General features: G+C 45.4%; 1 protein-coding gene across 5 annotated transcripts in view; it reads left to right on the top strand.

Annotated features, from left to right (window-relative positions):
- klf12b (Kruppel like factor 12b) overlaps window positions 1-13,510 on the top strand; it is a 301,662-nt gene that overhangs the window by 211,540 nt on the left and 76,612 nt on the right. For 4 of the 5 annotated variants that reach the window (XM_085998489.1, XM_085998491.1, XM_085998490.1 and 1 more), the window contains 2 exons: window positions 9,333-9,437; window positions 12,409-12,538. In XM_085998489.1, the coding sequence (XP_085854615.1) occupies window positions 9,333-9,437; window positions 12,409-12,538 (235 nt within the window). The remainder of the gene's footprint in view (window positions 1-9,332; window positions 9,438-12,408; window positions 12,539-13,510) is intronic. The other variant, XM_085998493.1, reaches the window with a different exon arrangement.

Here is a 13,510-nt window from a genome sequence, read left to right as displayed (position 1 = left end):
CTAACTTTTGGGCGCTAGCCAGCTGGCGGGGCCATAGTGAATTTCTAGGCCATTATCTGGTCATTATCACATTGCTGTTTGTGGGAGCTTGCTGTGCGCAAATTGGCTGCCGCATTTCCTACATTACAACAGTGACTACACTTCAAAAAGTGATTCTTTGGCTGTAAAGTCCTGAGATCGTTTAAGCACAATATAAATGCAAGTTTTCCTTTTTTCTTTTCATGTTGAAACCAATTGCAACTCCTAAAAAGCAAGTAGATTGTGTAGAGAGAAGTCACAGATTTAAATTTAATCCATTTTGCAGATATGATCGGTAGGTCTAGTTAATTGTGTAGAGATAGTCTGGAGTGTGTTCCAGATCATTAACCCATTGAGAGGTTTATATGATGTGACAACCAATGACCGTAAAGTAAATTTTCAGACAAGCATTGGGGAACACCTGAAAACTGGTCATCCGCCCATCCATGTAAATCTGCTTACGTTGGAGGCTACTATTATCCTTACTATTATATAAACTTGAGAATGATTTGACTTCAAATTAAATGAAGGAAGCAGTCAGTTGTGTAACCAATAATGTGTTCAGGTCACACTCCTGTACCTGCTCAAGCTCTGCTAAACAGCACGGCCTTCAAATACCAACCATTTCTTCATCCTAGTTCAATAGCTTTTCAATGGAGCTGCAGTACTTGTCTTTGCCCATCTTATCCTCCTAGCAGTTTGACCTCTTGTCAGACACAACGGGGCACTGGTGACAGGGCAGCGATGGAAACACTGTGATCCTGTCTCCTGACTGCGGAAGGGAAAGCAGAGCAACGAGAGAGTTTATCTGGAACACTGTCGTTATGAGACCCTTTGACAAACCTTTCTTCTTCCCAATTGTAAGCACACGACACAATAATGTAAATTCCATTGAAGCATATCACCATGCAGGGGCCCCAATGGCTCAAAGTTGAAGCCTCGCTATTAACCCTCCCGCGATGGGCAGGAAGGGGGATTTAAATACTTAAATATGGGGAACCCTTCCCAAACACGCAGTGCACACTCCCGCGGTGGATAACAGGGTGTCCGAGATGTGGAACACTTCATTAACATTTTAAAATCGGGCTCCCGCAGCACAATTGGGAGTCCGATTTAAAATTCACAGCTGCTGCACGGGTTTGCCAGGGGTCGGGAAACCCGACAGTGAAAGGGAGATGGGAGCTGCCGGCTCCACAAGGGAAGAGCCTTTTTCAGCACTCCTTGTGGGCCAGGAGCAGCAGAAGTGCTTCCCCCCCGGCCCCTCAAGAAAGCCTTCGGCCTTCCTCCGAGCCAATCATGGCCTCTTTCCTCCCCCCCCCCCCCCCCCGCCGCGATCGCTGCACTTTTCCCCTCCTAATTGCCAGGGACCGTCCACAAGAGTCCCAGGGTGCAGCCTCCTGCCACCGGTCATTCCTCCCAGCCACCGGCTAGGCTGTTAATTTGACCGGCTGCCGGGCGGGAAACGGACCATGAAATTGATAATGAGGTCCTGCCGTTGAGATCGGCAAGACCTCCCGCGTCCCAGGCCTTGCCGGGTTCTTCGCCTGCTTTCAGCCTCCCACGCACCCTCATCACCAATATTGGGGCCACAGTCTCTGTCCTGGAGCCATTTAAACAAGGAAAGTCCCAAGTTCGATTCCCAGTACGTGGTGATTGGGCTAAATTAGAGCAGAGGTAGAACTGCTACCATTGATTGAAGTGCTTTTGGATCAGAGAGCACAAAATTGGCCAAGGCTCCCGATTTCTATCTATTGACCCTTGCCGCATACATGAGTATCTGGATGTAACATGAAGACTGAATCAGGCTGAGCTGTGATGTTCTCCATAGCCTGTAATAAAAACTTTCATGAATAATAGCTACTTAGATAAATTACTGGACGGCACCAACACCTTCAGAAGAAGAGGGGGAGAAAGTGAGAGGAGGGTAAAAAGAACCGCTTTGTTGTATTGTTTGATATGATAATGGGTATGAAATAAATATAATTATGGTTCTCCTTTAAGGGAGAAAAAGGTGGAAGTAATGGGAGTAGAGAGTGATTACATTTCTCCCCATGCAGTGGAAAGATCGAGCAACTAGCTGGAATGGGAGGGGTTAGGCTAATTTAATGAGCTTGGCTTGCTCAATGGTTGACGTCATGTGGTGCACGAGTCCATCAGTGAAAGATAGAGCATTTGTTGTTCTTTGAAAGTCAATTAAAATCCATTATTACCCATAGAGAAACATGAATCTCCTCTTAGAAAAGAACCCCTACAAACTGAGAAAAAGTCATATATGCAGTATCATCAGATTAAAGAATACTTTGTCTCATGCCAATTTGCCTCAACCGCTGACTGCATTCCAAAAGTATAGCTCACATTATGGCGTCTACTTCTTATCCAGCTGAATAAACAGGAACTCTACTTGGGTAGCATAACAAGCCCTCTGCCTAGATTTAAATAGGTAATAAAATACAGTAGTTAAATCTTCTGTTACTGAAAAAGATCACAATACATCATGGTGTAGGCCCCTATAGGGAATGGGCATGTTCAATTTCTAGGGGTTGCTCGACTTCCAGAAACTGGAGAAGGGAAGCCCTTAGAAAGGCCCCATCATTCTTGCTCCAAGTGCATTCCTGATATCCCGTTTAAAGTAGGAGGCAGGTTGGATTCAATCAGAAAACAGAACTCTTAGCCACCATAAACTGTCAGAACGACAAGTTCTCAGCCATCATGGTGCACATCAGACTTATTAAGGGTTTGCTCTCATACTGGAGCCAATATATATTCTCAATTTACTTATGACCCAGTCCCTCCTTCTACACCAGCCATGTCATGCATCTTCTTCCCATTGTCACTTCCTACCATTGCCCATACATGCAACATTCATCATACATACAATGTCATTCAATAGAGCAGGGGCCAGCACTTGATATTTATGCTGAGTATCTCTGATGCTGCAACATAACTGGTCCAGCTCCTCAAATTCCTACCCGATTCGTTTGCTGGCTTGCATTACGCGCCAAGTCATAGAGTCATAACGGCACAGAAGGAGGCCATTCGGCCCATCGAGTCTGTGCCGGTCTCTGTGTAACTAAAATATTTTAAAAAGTTTCATTACTTTCGTTTCAGAACTATCAATTTTGGGTTTGGGCAAATGTTGAATTACAACTGCATTGACAGTTCTGTACTTACAATTTGGAACTTTATGGTTGAATTCAGCTCTGGATTTTGGGTGCGGTTATACGGGTGCTTCTGTGTTGATGTAAAGCGGTTTGGGGTGTGCATTAATGAAAAGCTGGCACTGTATCAATATGGCCAGGACCTGACCTAGTTCCTAACTATACTAAAAGGCATGGGGTTGGAGATCCTGAGCAGTAGGGCATCTCACACTACTTAGGCTCAGCACTTTGCAGTGAATGACTGCAGTCAGATGTAAAGCTGGGTTTAAAAATAGTTCAGGTGGACCTCCAGAGTATTTTATAAACTGACTGCAGAGTCACCGGCCCCCTCTCTCTCTCAACATTAAAAAATAGTGCCTGGGGAATGGAGCGGCCTCCCGGTGGCCACCAGTTGGTTTACTGCCCATGGTAGAACATGGGTCTTGAGGGCTGCAGCCTCCGGTCCCTTTATTTCAGGATCTGTATCTCTGTTGTCAGGTACGGATCAAGGTTATCGGGTTCTGCATTTTTCTCTTCCAAAACCGCCCTGCATTCATGGATTCAGATTTCTCATTCTGGATTCAGATCTGTATCAATGGATTGAAACTTTAAGCCTCCTAGCTTCAGTTCTTTGAGCTCTCTAAGCCTGAAGATGTGAGGTGGCACTGAATGTTGATGTGTTAACAGTGTTTCGGAGCATGGATGGATGCGTCAGCTGTGGCTCAGTGGGTAGCACTCTTGCCTTTGAGCCAGGAAGGTTGTGGGCTCAAGTCCCACTCCAGAGACTTGAGCACAAAAATCTAGGACTGATGCTGCAGTGCTGAGGGAGCGCTGCACTGTCGGAGCTGCCGTCTTTCGGATGAGATGTTAAACCGAGGCCCCATCTGCTCCCTCAGGTGGATGTAAAAGATCCCGTGACACTATTTTGAAAAGAGCAGGGGAGTTCTCCCTGGTGTCCTGGCCAATATGTACCCTCTCACAACATCACTAAACACAGATTATCTGGTTATTATCACATTGCTGTTTGTGGGAGCTTGCTGTGCTCAAATTGGCTGCCGCGTTTCCTACATCACAACAGTGACTACACTTCAAAAGTACTTCATTGGCTGTAAAGCGCTTTGAAACGTCCGGTGGTCCTGAGAGGCGCTATATAAATGCGAGCCTTTCTTTTATGGTCAAGTCCCGCTCCACTCCGTTCCTGCACCGTAACAAGTGAGGAGCAAGGGCAGTGGATCGCTCATTCTGCAAAATAAGAACAATGAAAAAATCCTTTTGTAAATGGTTGTGTACCAAAATATTCCCCACACACTAGAGTTCAATCTTTTGTTGTCTTGAGTTATGAGCACATTCGCAATCATTCTCTAATGTTGTATTATCCTCTTTCTTTATCATTTAGCCGTTGTACCTCCTTAAGCTAATTACAGCAGTGTATATAATTTTACATTTGGGTTGACTTAATTGCAACGTCCATGTTTTTCAGCGGCTGATGTGAAAGATTTATTTTGACCGTGACCCAAATACCCTCTGTTCCACAGAATGGAAGCTGCCAGGTTTAGATGATAAATCAGCCAGTTCATTTAGCTGCAGGGCTTCTGTTGGGATTTCCCCAGTCACCACAGAGCGTGAATTACAATGATTTGAAGCAAATTAAAAAAATTTTAAAAATTGGATTCAGCTAAAACCAGCTTTCTTGCGTGTATTTATGTTTGTTAAAACATTCAGCCAAAAATGGGATTTAAGAAGTGGTGCTATGTAAATAAGATAATTTATTTAACACTTATGGTATTTACAGCAGAAAGTGATACTTTGTGGTTTAAAGATTGTATAAGCAACTACTTGAACTGTGTGTAGCACTGCTGTAAGCAACCCGTCTGATTTTCATTCCCCTGCGAGCAGATAGTTAATCATTCACCATCTTCCCGACCATTCGGCCGCTGCCTGCATCAGCCTTTCCTCCGGTCTCTCCTGTCCCCAATCTTACTGCTCAGTTTATCTTTCCTGCCCTTCCTCCTTCTGCTTTCCATTATAATGCTGAGTTGATGGGCTTTCCCAATTTGAGTTGACAGACCCAAAGGCTAAGTGACAATGACATGAGCCCAACAGAACACCGATGGCATCAACCTGACCATCTCTGTTCTGCACCGACCTCTGCAAAAATAAAAAATAATTTACCACAATAAGTAACTGCTAGAACTATTTTTTTAAAAGCACTTTGATGTATTGAATACATAGAAAATATAACATGATTGGTGGTGAATTAATTACAAAAATTAAACCTCAAGCTGCTTCAATATAAGTTACTGCATTAAGAAAATGTACTACAACTATGTCAGTACGCAAGCTGGTAGATGAATCTTCTTTAACTTGTGGCATTCAGGAGTTCTCTGACCAAATGCCACTGAATATCGTATTTTCCACAATCCATTGCTTCACATTGGTTATCCCTGATCTATTCTCACTTTATGATACATAATGGGGGAAAAATTGAGTCACGCCCCCTTTGGGGTGCTAAATTCACCGGGGGGGGGGCTACTTTTAGCGCCCCCGCGGCCGAAATTCACTGGTAGCACCTCAAGAGGGAGGGGCCTTGCGCAGCATGACCCGGGGCCCAACTGGGCCACCAAGGATTGGAGTGCTGGCAACAGTGCCCGGCACTCAAGACAAGTGCTGGGCTCACGGAGCACAGCTTCCACTCCGCGGGGGGGTGGGGGCTGCACAGGATGCCGGGGACGGCAGAGGGGGAAGGTGCTGGCAGGCGGCCAGCAACATAGAAGATAGGAGCAGGAGTAGGCCATTCGGCCCCTCGAGCCTGTTCCACCATTTAATGAGATCATGGCTGATCATCCAAACTCAGTACCCTGTCCCTGCTTTCTCCCCATATCCCTTGATCCCTTTAGCCTTAATAAATATATCTAACTCCCTTCTTGAATATATTTAATAAGTTGGCCTCAACTGCCTTCTGTGGTAGAGAATGCCACAGGTTCACCACTCTCTGGATGAAGAAATTCCTCCTCATCTCAGTCCTAAATGGCTTACCCCTTATCCTTAGTCTGTGACCCCTGGTTCCAGACTCCTCCGCCATCGGGAATATCCTTCCTGCATCTAGTCTGTCTAGTCCTGTTAGAATTTTATAAGTTTCAATGAGATCCCCTCTCATTCTTCTAAACTCCAGCGAGTACAAGCCTAATCGACCCAATCTCTCCTCATACGTCATTCCTGCCATCCCAGGTGTCAGTCTGGTGAATCTTCGCTGCACTCTCTCCATGGCAAGAACATCCTTCCTCCGATAAGGCGACCAAAACTGCACACAATACTCAAGGTGTGGTCTCACCAAGGCCCTGTACAACTGCAGCAAGACATCCTTGCTCCTGTACTCTAATCTTCTCGCTATGAAGGCCAACATACCATTTGCCTTCTTAACCGCCTGCTGCACCTGCATGCTTACCTTCAGCGACTGGTGCACAAGGACACCCAGGTTTCGTTGCACTTCCCCTTTTCCCAATCTATTGCCGTTCAGATAATAATCTGTTCCTGTTTTTGCCACCAAAATGGATAACCTCACATTTATCCACATTATACTGCATCTGCCCTGCATCTGCCATGCATCTGCCCAATCACCCAACTTGTCCAAATCATACTGGAGTTTCTCTGCATCCTCCTCACAGCACACACGCCCACCCAGCTTTGTGTCGTCTGCAAACTTGGAGATATTACATTTAGTTCCCTCGTCTAGATCATTAATATATATTGTGAATAGCTGGGGTCCTAGCACCGATCCCTGCAGTACCCCACTAGTCACTGCCTGCCACTCGGAAAAAGACCCGTTTATTCCAACTCTTTGCTTCCTGTCTGCCAACCAGTTCTCTATCCAAACAGTACCTTACCCACAATCCCATGTGCTTTAACTTTACACGCTAATCTCTTATGCAGGACCCCCTCGCAAGCCTTCTGAAAATCCAAATACACCACATCCACTGGTTCTCCCTTAACTATTCTACCAGTTACATCCTCAAAAAATTCCAGTAGATTAGTCAAGCATGATTTACCTTTTGTAAATCCATGTTGACTTCGTCCGATCCTGTCACTTTTTTCCAAGTGCTCTGTTATTACATCTTTTATAATGGACTCTAGCATTTTCCCCACTACCGATGTCAGGCTTACCGGTCTGTAATTCCCCATTTTCTCTCTATCACCTTTTTTAAATAGTGGGGTTACATTAGCTACCCTCCAATCCATGGGAACTGTTCCAGAGTCTATCGAATTTTGGAAGATGACCAGCACCTCGCCTTTACATAGCGCCGCTCCAGACACAGGTTGGCCCCCCTGACCCCGTCGGACATAGCGTTCAGCAGTAAGTCGGGGACGCTACCGAAGATCGCAGCCAGGGCGCTGTGCACGGCAATGGCATCATCGCCGCAGGGCGCTAACGGTTACTGCCACCGCTAACCTCCCGCTGAATTTCGCGAGGGGCGTTGGCGGCACTGCGCCCGGGTGCTAGTTGCTTTGCGCCCCGTTAGCGCCCTCTTAGAGCACTAACTGGAGGCGCAAAGCAACCAAATTTTTAGGCCAATGACTATAAGTAATGACGTTCTCTCAAGAGCAGTGCCCAGTGCAGATGTATTTTGACTGTTCCGCACAGAAATCATGGACTCGATTTTTACAGTGGGTGGAGTGGGTGGAAATGGTTGGGGGTGGGAGGTTGGGGGGAGCCCGGCAGTGGGCAGTGAACCCGGCCAGGTCACAGACGTGGAGGCCTGGCTCATCGTAGTGGCGGGGCCTCATTTGAATAAAACTTTCCAGACTCCCGCCCGACAGCCGACCGTATTCACCGCCTGGCCGGCAGCGAGAATTTGGCCGCAGGAAGCCACAGTCGGGGACCCGTGGGAACGGACCCGGAAGCCCGTTGTGGTTCCCAGGGTAGGATTGGGGAGAGCTAAAGATTCCATTCCGGTGCGTGATCTGGGGCGGGCTGGGGAGGCCCAAGGACTCCTCGAGGGGTGTGGAGGAGGAGGAGGGGAGGGGAAAGCAGTCCTATGCCTCCTGACCCACAAGGAGTCCAAAGATAAGGGAGTTTTTAAAAACTTACCTTGGCTTCTTCTGTCCAGTGTGTTGCTCCCGCCATGGTTCTGCTGCTGGGCTGCAGACAGTGCGAGACTCTCCCTGCCTTGACATTAATATTACGTCGCGGCGCCAAGGATGCCATCGGGTCGTGACCTCTGCATCGTAAAAAGAAAAGAAAGACTTGCATTTCTACAGCGCCTTTCACGACCACCGGACATCTCAAAGCGCTTTACAGCCAATTAAGTACTTTTTTGAAGTGTAGTCACTGCTGTAATGTGGGAAACGCAGCAGCCAATTTGCACTCAGCAAGCTCCCACAAACAGCAATGTGATAATGACCAGATATTCTGTTTGTTTTTGTTTTGTTGGTTGAGGGATAAATATTGGCCAGGACACCGGGGATAACTCCCTTACTCTTCTTCAAAATAGTGCCATGAGATCTTTTACGTCCACCTGAGAGAGCAGACCGGGCCTCGGTTTAACATCTCATCTGAAAGACGGCACCTCCGACAGTGCAGCACTCCCTCAGCACTGCACTGGAGTGTCAGCCTAGCTTGATGCGCAAGTCCTTGGAGTGAGACTTAAACCCACAACCTTCTGACTCAGAGGCGAGGGTGCTACCCACCGAGCCACAGCTGACAGTTAAGTAGGTCACCGCCTGCTTTTAGCTGGAGCCTCCTCGAAGTCCTGAATCATCGCCCTTAATATTTTGGTAGCCGGGAATGCTATGGTTTGTTGGCGGGATTTCGACTTTTGGGATTTCAACCCCCATCCGACTGACCAGGAGGGAGGGGGCATAAAATCGAGTCCCATGAATCAGCACTGCCCAATAGCCGATGGGATTTCTTTGCTATGTTGTACACGACACATTATAGTACGCCACAGAGTAGTCCATCTTTTACTAATGAAGTTACTGTGGAAATTCCATCGCCATTAACAGGGTAGAACTCAATTAACACATCCTCATCAAATGTTGCCAATTAAATGTGTTCAGACCTTTGAAGATGTGTCCGAACTCGCGCCCCTAATGTTCTGTAGCTAGTGGGACTAAATACACTCAGTATTTTACAAAATATATATATATATATATAATGCTATTTCTTCCCTTCAATTATAGTGGACGCTCAACAGTGCATTGTGAAAAAACCATTCGGCCTGCAGCCTCACAGTATTGTTCCACACAACCACTCCTGGCAACACACTATAATTGAAGGGGAGATAGGTAAGTAACATCATTAGCAGATATATGAATGACTAACAAACATTTCCCCCCCCCTCATTTTGTAACTGATTTGTGCCCTTTCTTCCATCCTTTGAACAACAGAGGCCCCGATATTTACGGGGAGGGTGCGGGGGAGGCCGAAAACGGCCGAAGAACCCGGAAATTCCATGGAGGCGGAGAGCCTGCCGGGTTTTAACAGCAGGACCTTGTTAACATTTTTTTTTTTTGGTTCCGTTTCCCGCCTGGCAGACGACCAAGTGGACAGACTGGCCGGTGGGCGGGAGGGAACACCAGCGACAGGGACCCTTGCAGTCTCCTGCTTGTCGTGAGGGGGTTAATATCGAGGCCCATGCATCCATAAAGATCCTTCGAGAACCACAGTAGTGTGGATAAATAGGTGGAGTATCCAAAAGTAATGGAAGCCATGATTGACAGGAGATACCCTTGAAGCGAAGTGAAGTGTTGGTTTCCCCGCATTACTCTTCAGCATTGTCAACCATCCAATCAGTCTGTGCAAATGGCTAGGAAAAGATCTGATACAATTCCATATGGTTCTGCTCGGACCCAGAGCTGGACTCCAAGCTCTAACATTCTGAAGCACTTGCTCAGACGTTTACACAAGATAAACAGGAGAGAAAAACAAAATAATTGCAGGTGTGACAATGCATTGCCTGGCTTCTGATCTCCATCAACTGTCCCATCTCCCTCTTTTTATGCAATTGTAGTGCTACTACCCTTATCGGGATTTTACTTCTGGAAGCAATAAGCCATGCAGGTTGTCAGGAATTGGTGGACATTGTTTCTGTTGAAAAGCCAAATGGAATCCTAGTTCATGTACCAAAAACCACTATCCAAGTATGGCAATAAAATCACCCACATCAAGACATGGTACAGAAAAGTAAAATAGCTCCTTTATGAACTAACTGAGGAGAGCTTCGGGCCCGGTTGTGTAGGTGCTAAAGTTCTAAATGTCTGCAATGAGAAACTAGCTGCTCCCCTGGATCACCTGTTTCAACTGTCCCAGTCAATCACTGTTGTCCAATTGCAAGTGGAAAGCTGCAAATATATTATGCTTAGCCACAACACAATGGAGGGACCCATAATGAATGAGGTGCTCCGTCAAAGAGACTGACTATCTGGCTCCCAATTTATCTTCAGAGCAAATTGGTCAACTTGCGGCACGTTTAGTTTCATGATCCAGAAGAGGGGCAGTTCTCTCGATGGTCAGCACAAAAGTTCCAGGAGTACATCAGGGTGACGTCAGGAAGCACTTCTTCACACAAAGGGTAGTGGAAATCTGGAACTCCCTCCCACAAAAAGCTGTTGAGGCGGTGGGGTGGGGGGGGAGGTGGGGGAGGGGGGTCAATTGAAAATTTCAAAACTGAGATTGATAGATTTTTGTTAGGCAAGGGTATTAGGGAGTACGGAACCAAGGATGGAGATGGATTTAAGGCACAGATTAGCCAAGCTTTTAACTGAATGGCGGAAAAGGTTCGAGGGGCTAAACGGCCTACTCCTGTTCCTATGTAACCAGCGGTATTGTGGAACCTCTGATCGGGTATGGCATCCTTGCATCATTAGCTATGCCACAAGAGGTTGGCTATCGTAATGAGCTGTAAAACTTGATAAGACGATTCCTCAGAAGCCATAAGCATGGGGTTACAATAAGGAAATGAGTACCAATTTATAGAAGGATACCTAGCATGGTGAATTCACGGGGGAAGCAGGATACAGTTTGTAATTATCATTATAACAAGTTGCTAACATAATCTATCCACTGAGGCTTGTAAAAGTGGCAATAGATCCATCTTTCAGGGAAGGTTATGATTCTGTATGTTTCTGATATTCAGTTGGTTCTCCACACGATGCTCACAATAGTATAGATAATTTCATCAATCTTCACTGCTGGTGGGGAGTCTCACCTGGCTGCAGCACATATTGGCTGCTGCCTACGATTTCTGATATTCACTACTGGCCAATGATGTCCTCCAAAAGGGTGATCATGTCTCTCCTATATATCAAACCAAAGACAGTTTTCATCTTTTGTAAGCGACTAGTTTTGTATTTCCGACTTTGCAGCTCAGGAACATCGGACAAAGCGAGAAAGCAAATAGCGACCATTCTAACCTTTGCAACCAGTATTCCTAAATGCTGGAAAGGAAAAAAAAAATACAAGGCTATGGGGAAAGAGCAGGGGAGTGGGATTAATTGGTGAGCTCTACCACAGGCACGGTGGGCCGAATGGCATTGCTGTCTGATTCTATTCTAACACCGTCGGGTTTGTTTCTCATCTTAAGCGCAATCCACCCCTCTTAATGGGGAAGTGTACAATGGGACCAAGTGATGTACAAATCATGACAATTGCCTTTAGTATGAAAGACAGGCGAGAGAGGATCACCCTTTTGGGGAGTTTCCAGGCAGACTCAATTCTGGAGCAGATATTTGAACACACTGTACAATATTTTGAAATCTGAATTTAAAAAAAAAAAGAAAATGCTGGAAATGCAAAGTGGGTCAGTCATAGAATTACATAGAAATGACAACTCTTGCCTCTTGCTGCTGGTGCAGATTTCACATGGCTGGTTTAATTTCTTTTCAGCCTTTAAAAGGACATAATCATTGCGTAATGACATCTTCATGGCACCAATCACATCATGGTACATCCTTGTTGACAAATGTCTGACATAATAACGTGCACATATTTTAGCATAGTGGTGATACCCCTTTAAATGAACAGATAGCCACTGTAATAATTGGAAGCGGACCTGCATTTAAGAAAAAAAAACTATACAATTAAAAATATATATATTTTGGAATGAGCTGTGGCATAAGGCTGTTGATGTGTTTCAACTCTCTTCAATTTAATGATCTGAAGAAAATTCATGTTTGATAGTAAAAGAAAAAAAATGAGGTTATTTGTTCTAAGTAGGCTGGCCATTCTTAGGCAATGATATGTTTTTATTTGCTGCAGCACAACTGAGGAGCCTGTCACCTGGGCGCATCAAAAGTGACAGTGAAGATGATGACCTGCCAAATGTGACTTTGGACAGTGTTAATGAAACTGGATCCACAGCGCTCTCGATCGCACGAGCTGTACAAGAGTAAGTACAACTCTTCCTTTGCACTTTACGTGTGTTCTGAAAAATGGTATCCCTCCCCAATTATCTGTGGTACTAATATCGTGGTGTGGAGATGCCGGTGTTGGACTGGGGTGGACAAATGTAAGAAATCACACAACACCAGGTTATAGTCCAACAGCTTTATTTGAAATTACAAGCTTTCGGAGCGCTGCTCCTTCGTCAGGTGAAGTGGAGAGATGCATAAAAACACAGCTTATATAGTCAGAGAATAATGTCAGATGTTTACAGGTAATCTTTCTAACTGCCATTTATCACACCTCAGCAGAGAGATAATCACAGCAGTCAAAGGTGTAAATGGTGTCCAAACAGGTCAGTCAGGAAAACATTACATCAGAGAACAATGAGGTGGACCTTTTACAAAACATGAATCTTTTAAGCACAGATCATGTGATGCATCTAATTACTGTGATGCCTAGAGAACTTTGCTGTCTGAATATACTTCTTTCTGGTTCTCAGAATTTAAGCATGTTAGAGTGTGTTTCTAGAGTACATTTTAACAAAAGAAATGTTCTCCCTACTAATCTCATAATGTAAGGGGCCATCTATAATTGTCATCTTGAAGAGTACAAGGAGTCCTCTATTGCCTATTCCTTCTCCTTGTCCGGAGCACACTACTAGGATAATGTAATAAAATGTATTTCTTGGTGCATTAGCCCCCATTCCCTCCTCAAGCATTCGCTGCAGTCTTGTCAAAGTGCCAATTATGTAGCTCTACCTGTTCTAGATGTTGTTTGTTTCTTGTCAAAAATATCTGCTCCTTGTTGTCTGATGTTGGGGACTGGAACAATAGCAGTTGTTAGGTATTTTTGTTCTCTTGTTTTTCCAGAGTTCTTGCCCCATGTTCTACTGGGGGAACATTTTGTCTCTAGGACTTTTATGGTAGGAGTATTGTGAGAAGTAACCAAGTCATGATGTTCAAGTAGGGGTGCCCCA

Source organism: Somniosus microcephalus, chromosome 10 (assembly GCF_052327205.1).
Source record: "Somniosus microcephalus isolate GS21.2 chromosome 10, FLI_Smic_1.0, whole genome shotgun sequence".
In the NCBI taxonomy this organism is placed as follows: domain Eukaryota; kingdom Metazoa; phylum Chordata; class Chondrichthyes; order Squaliformes; family Somniosidae; genus Somniosus; species Somniosus microcephalus.
This window is presented reverse-complemented; position numbering and strand designations above follow the sequence as displayed.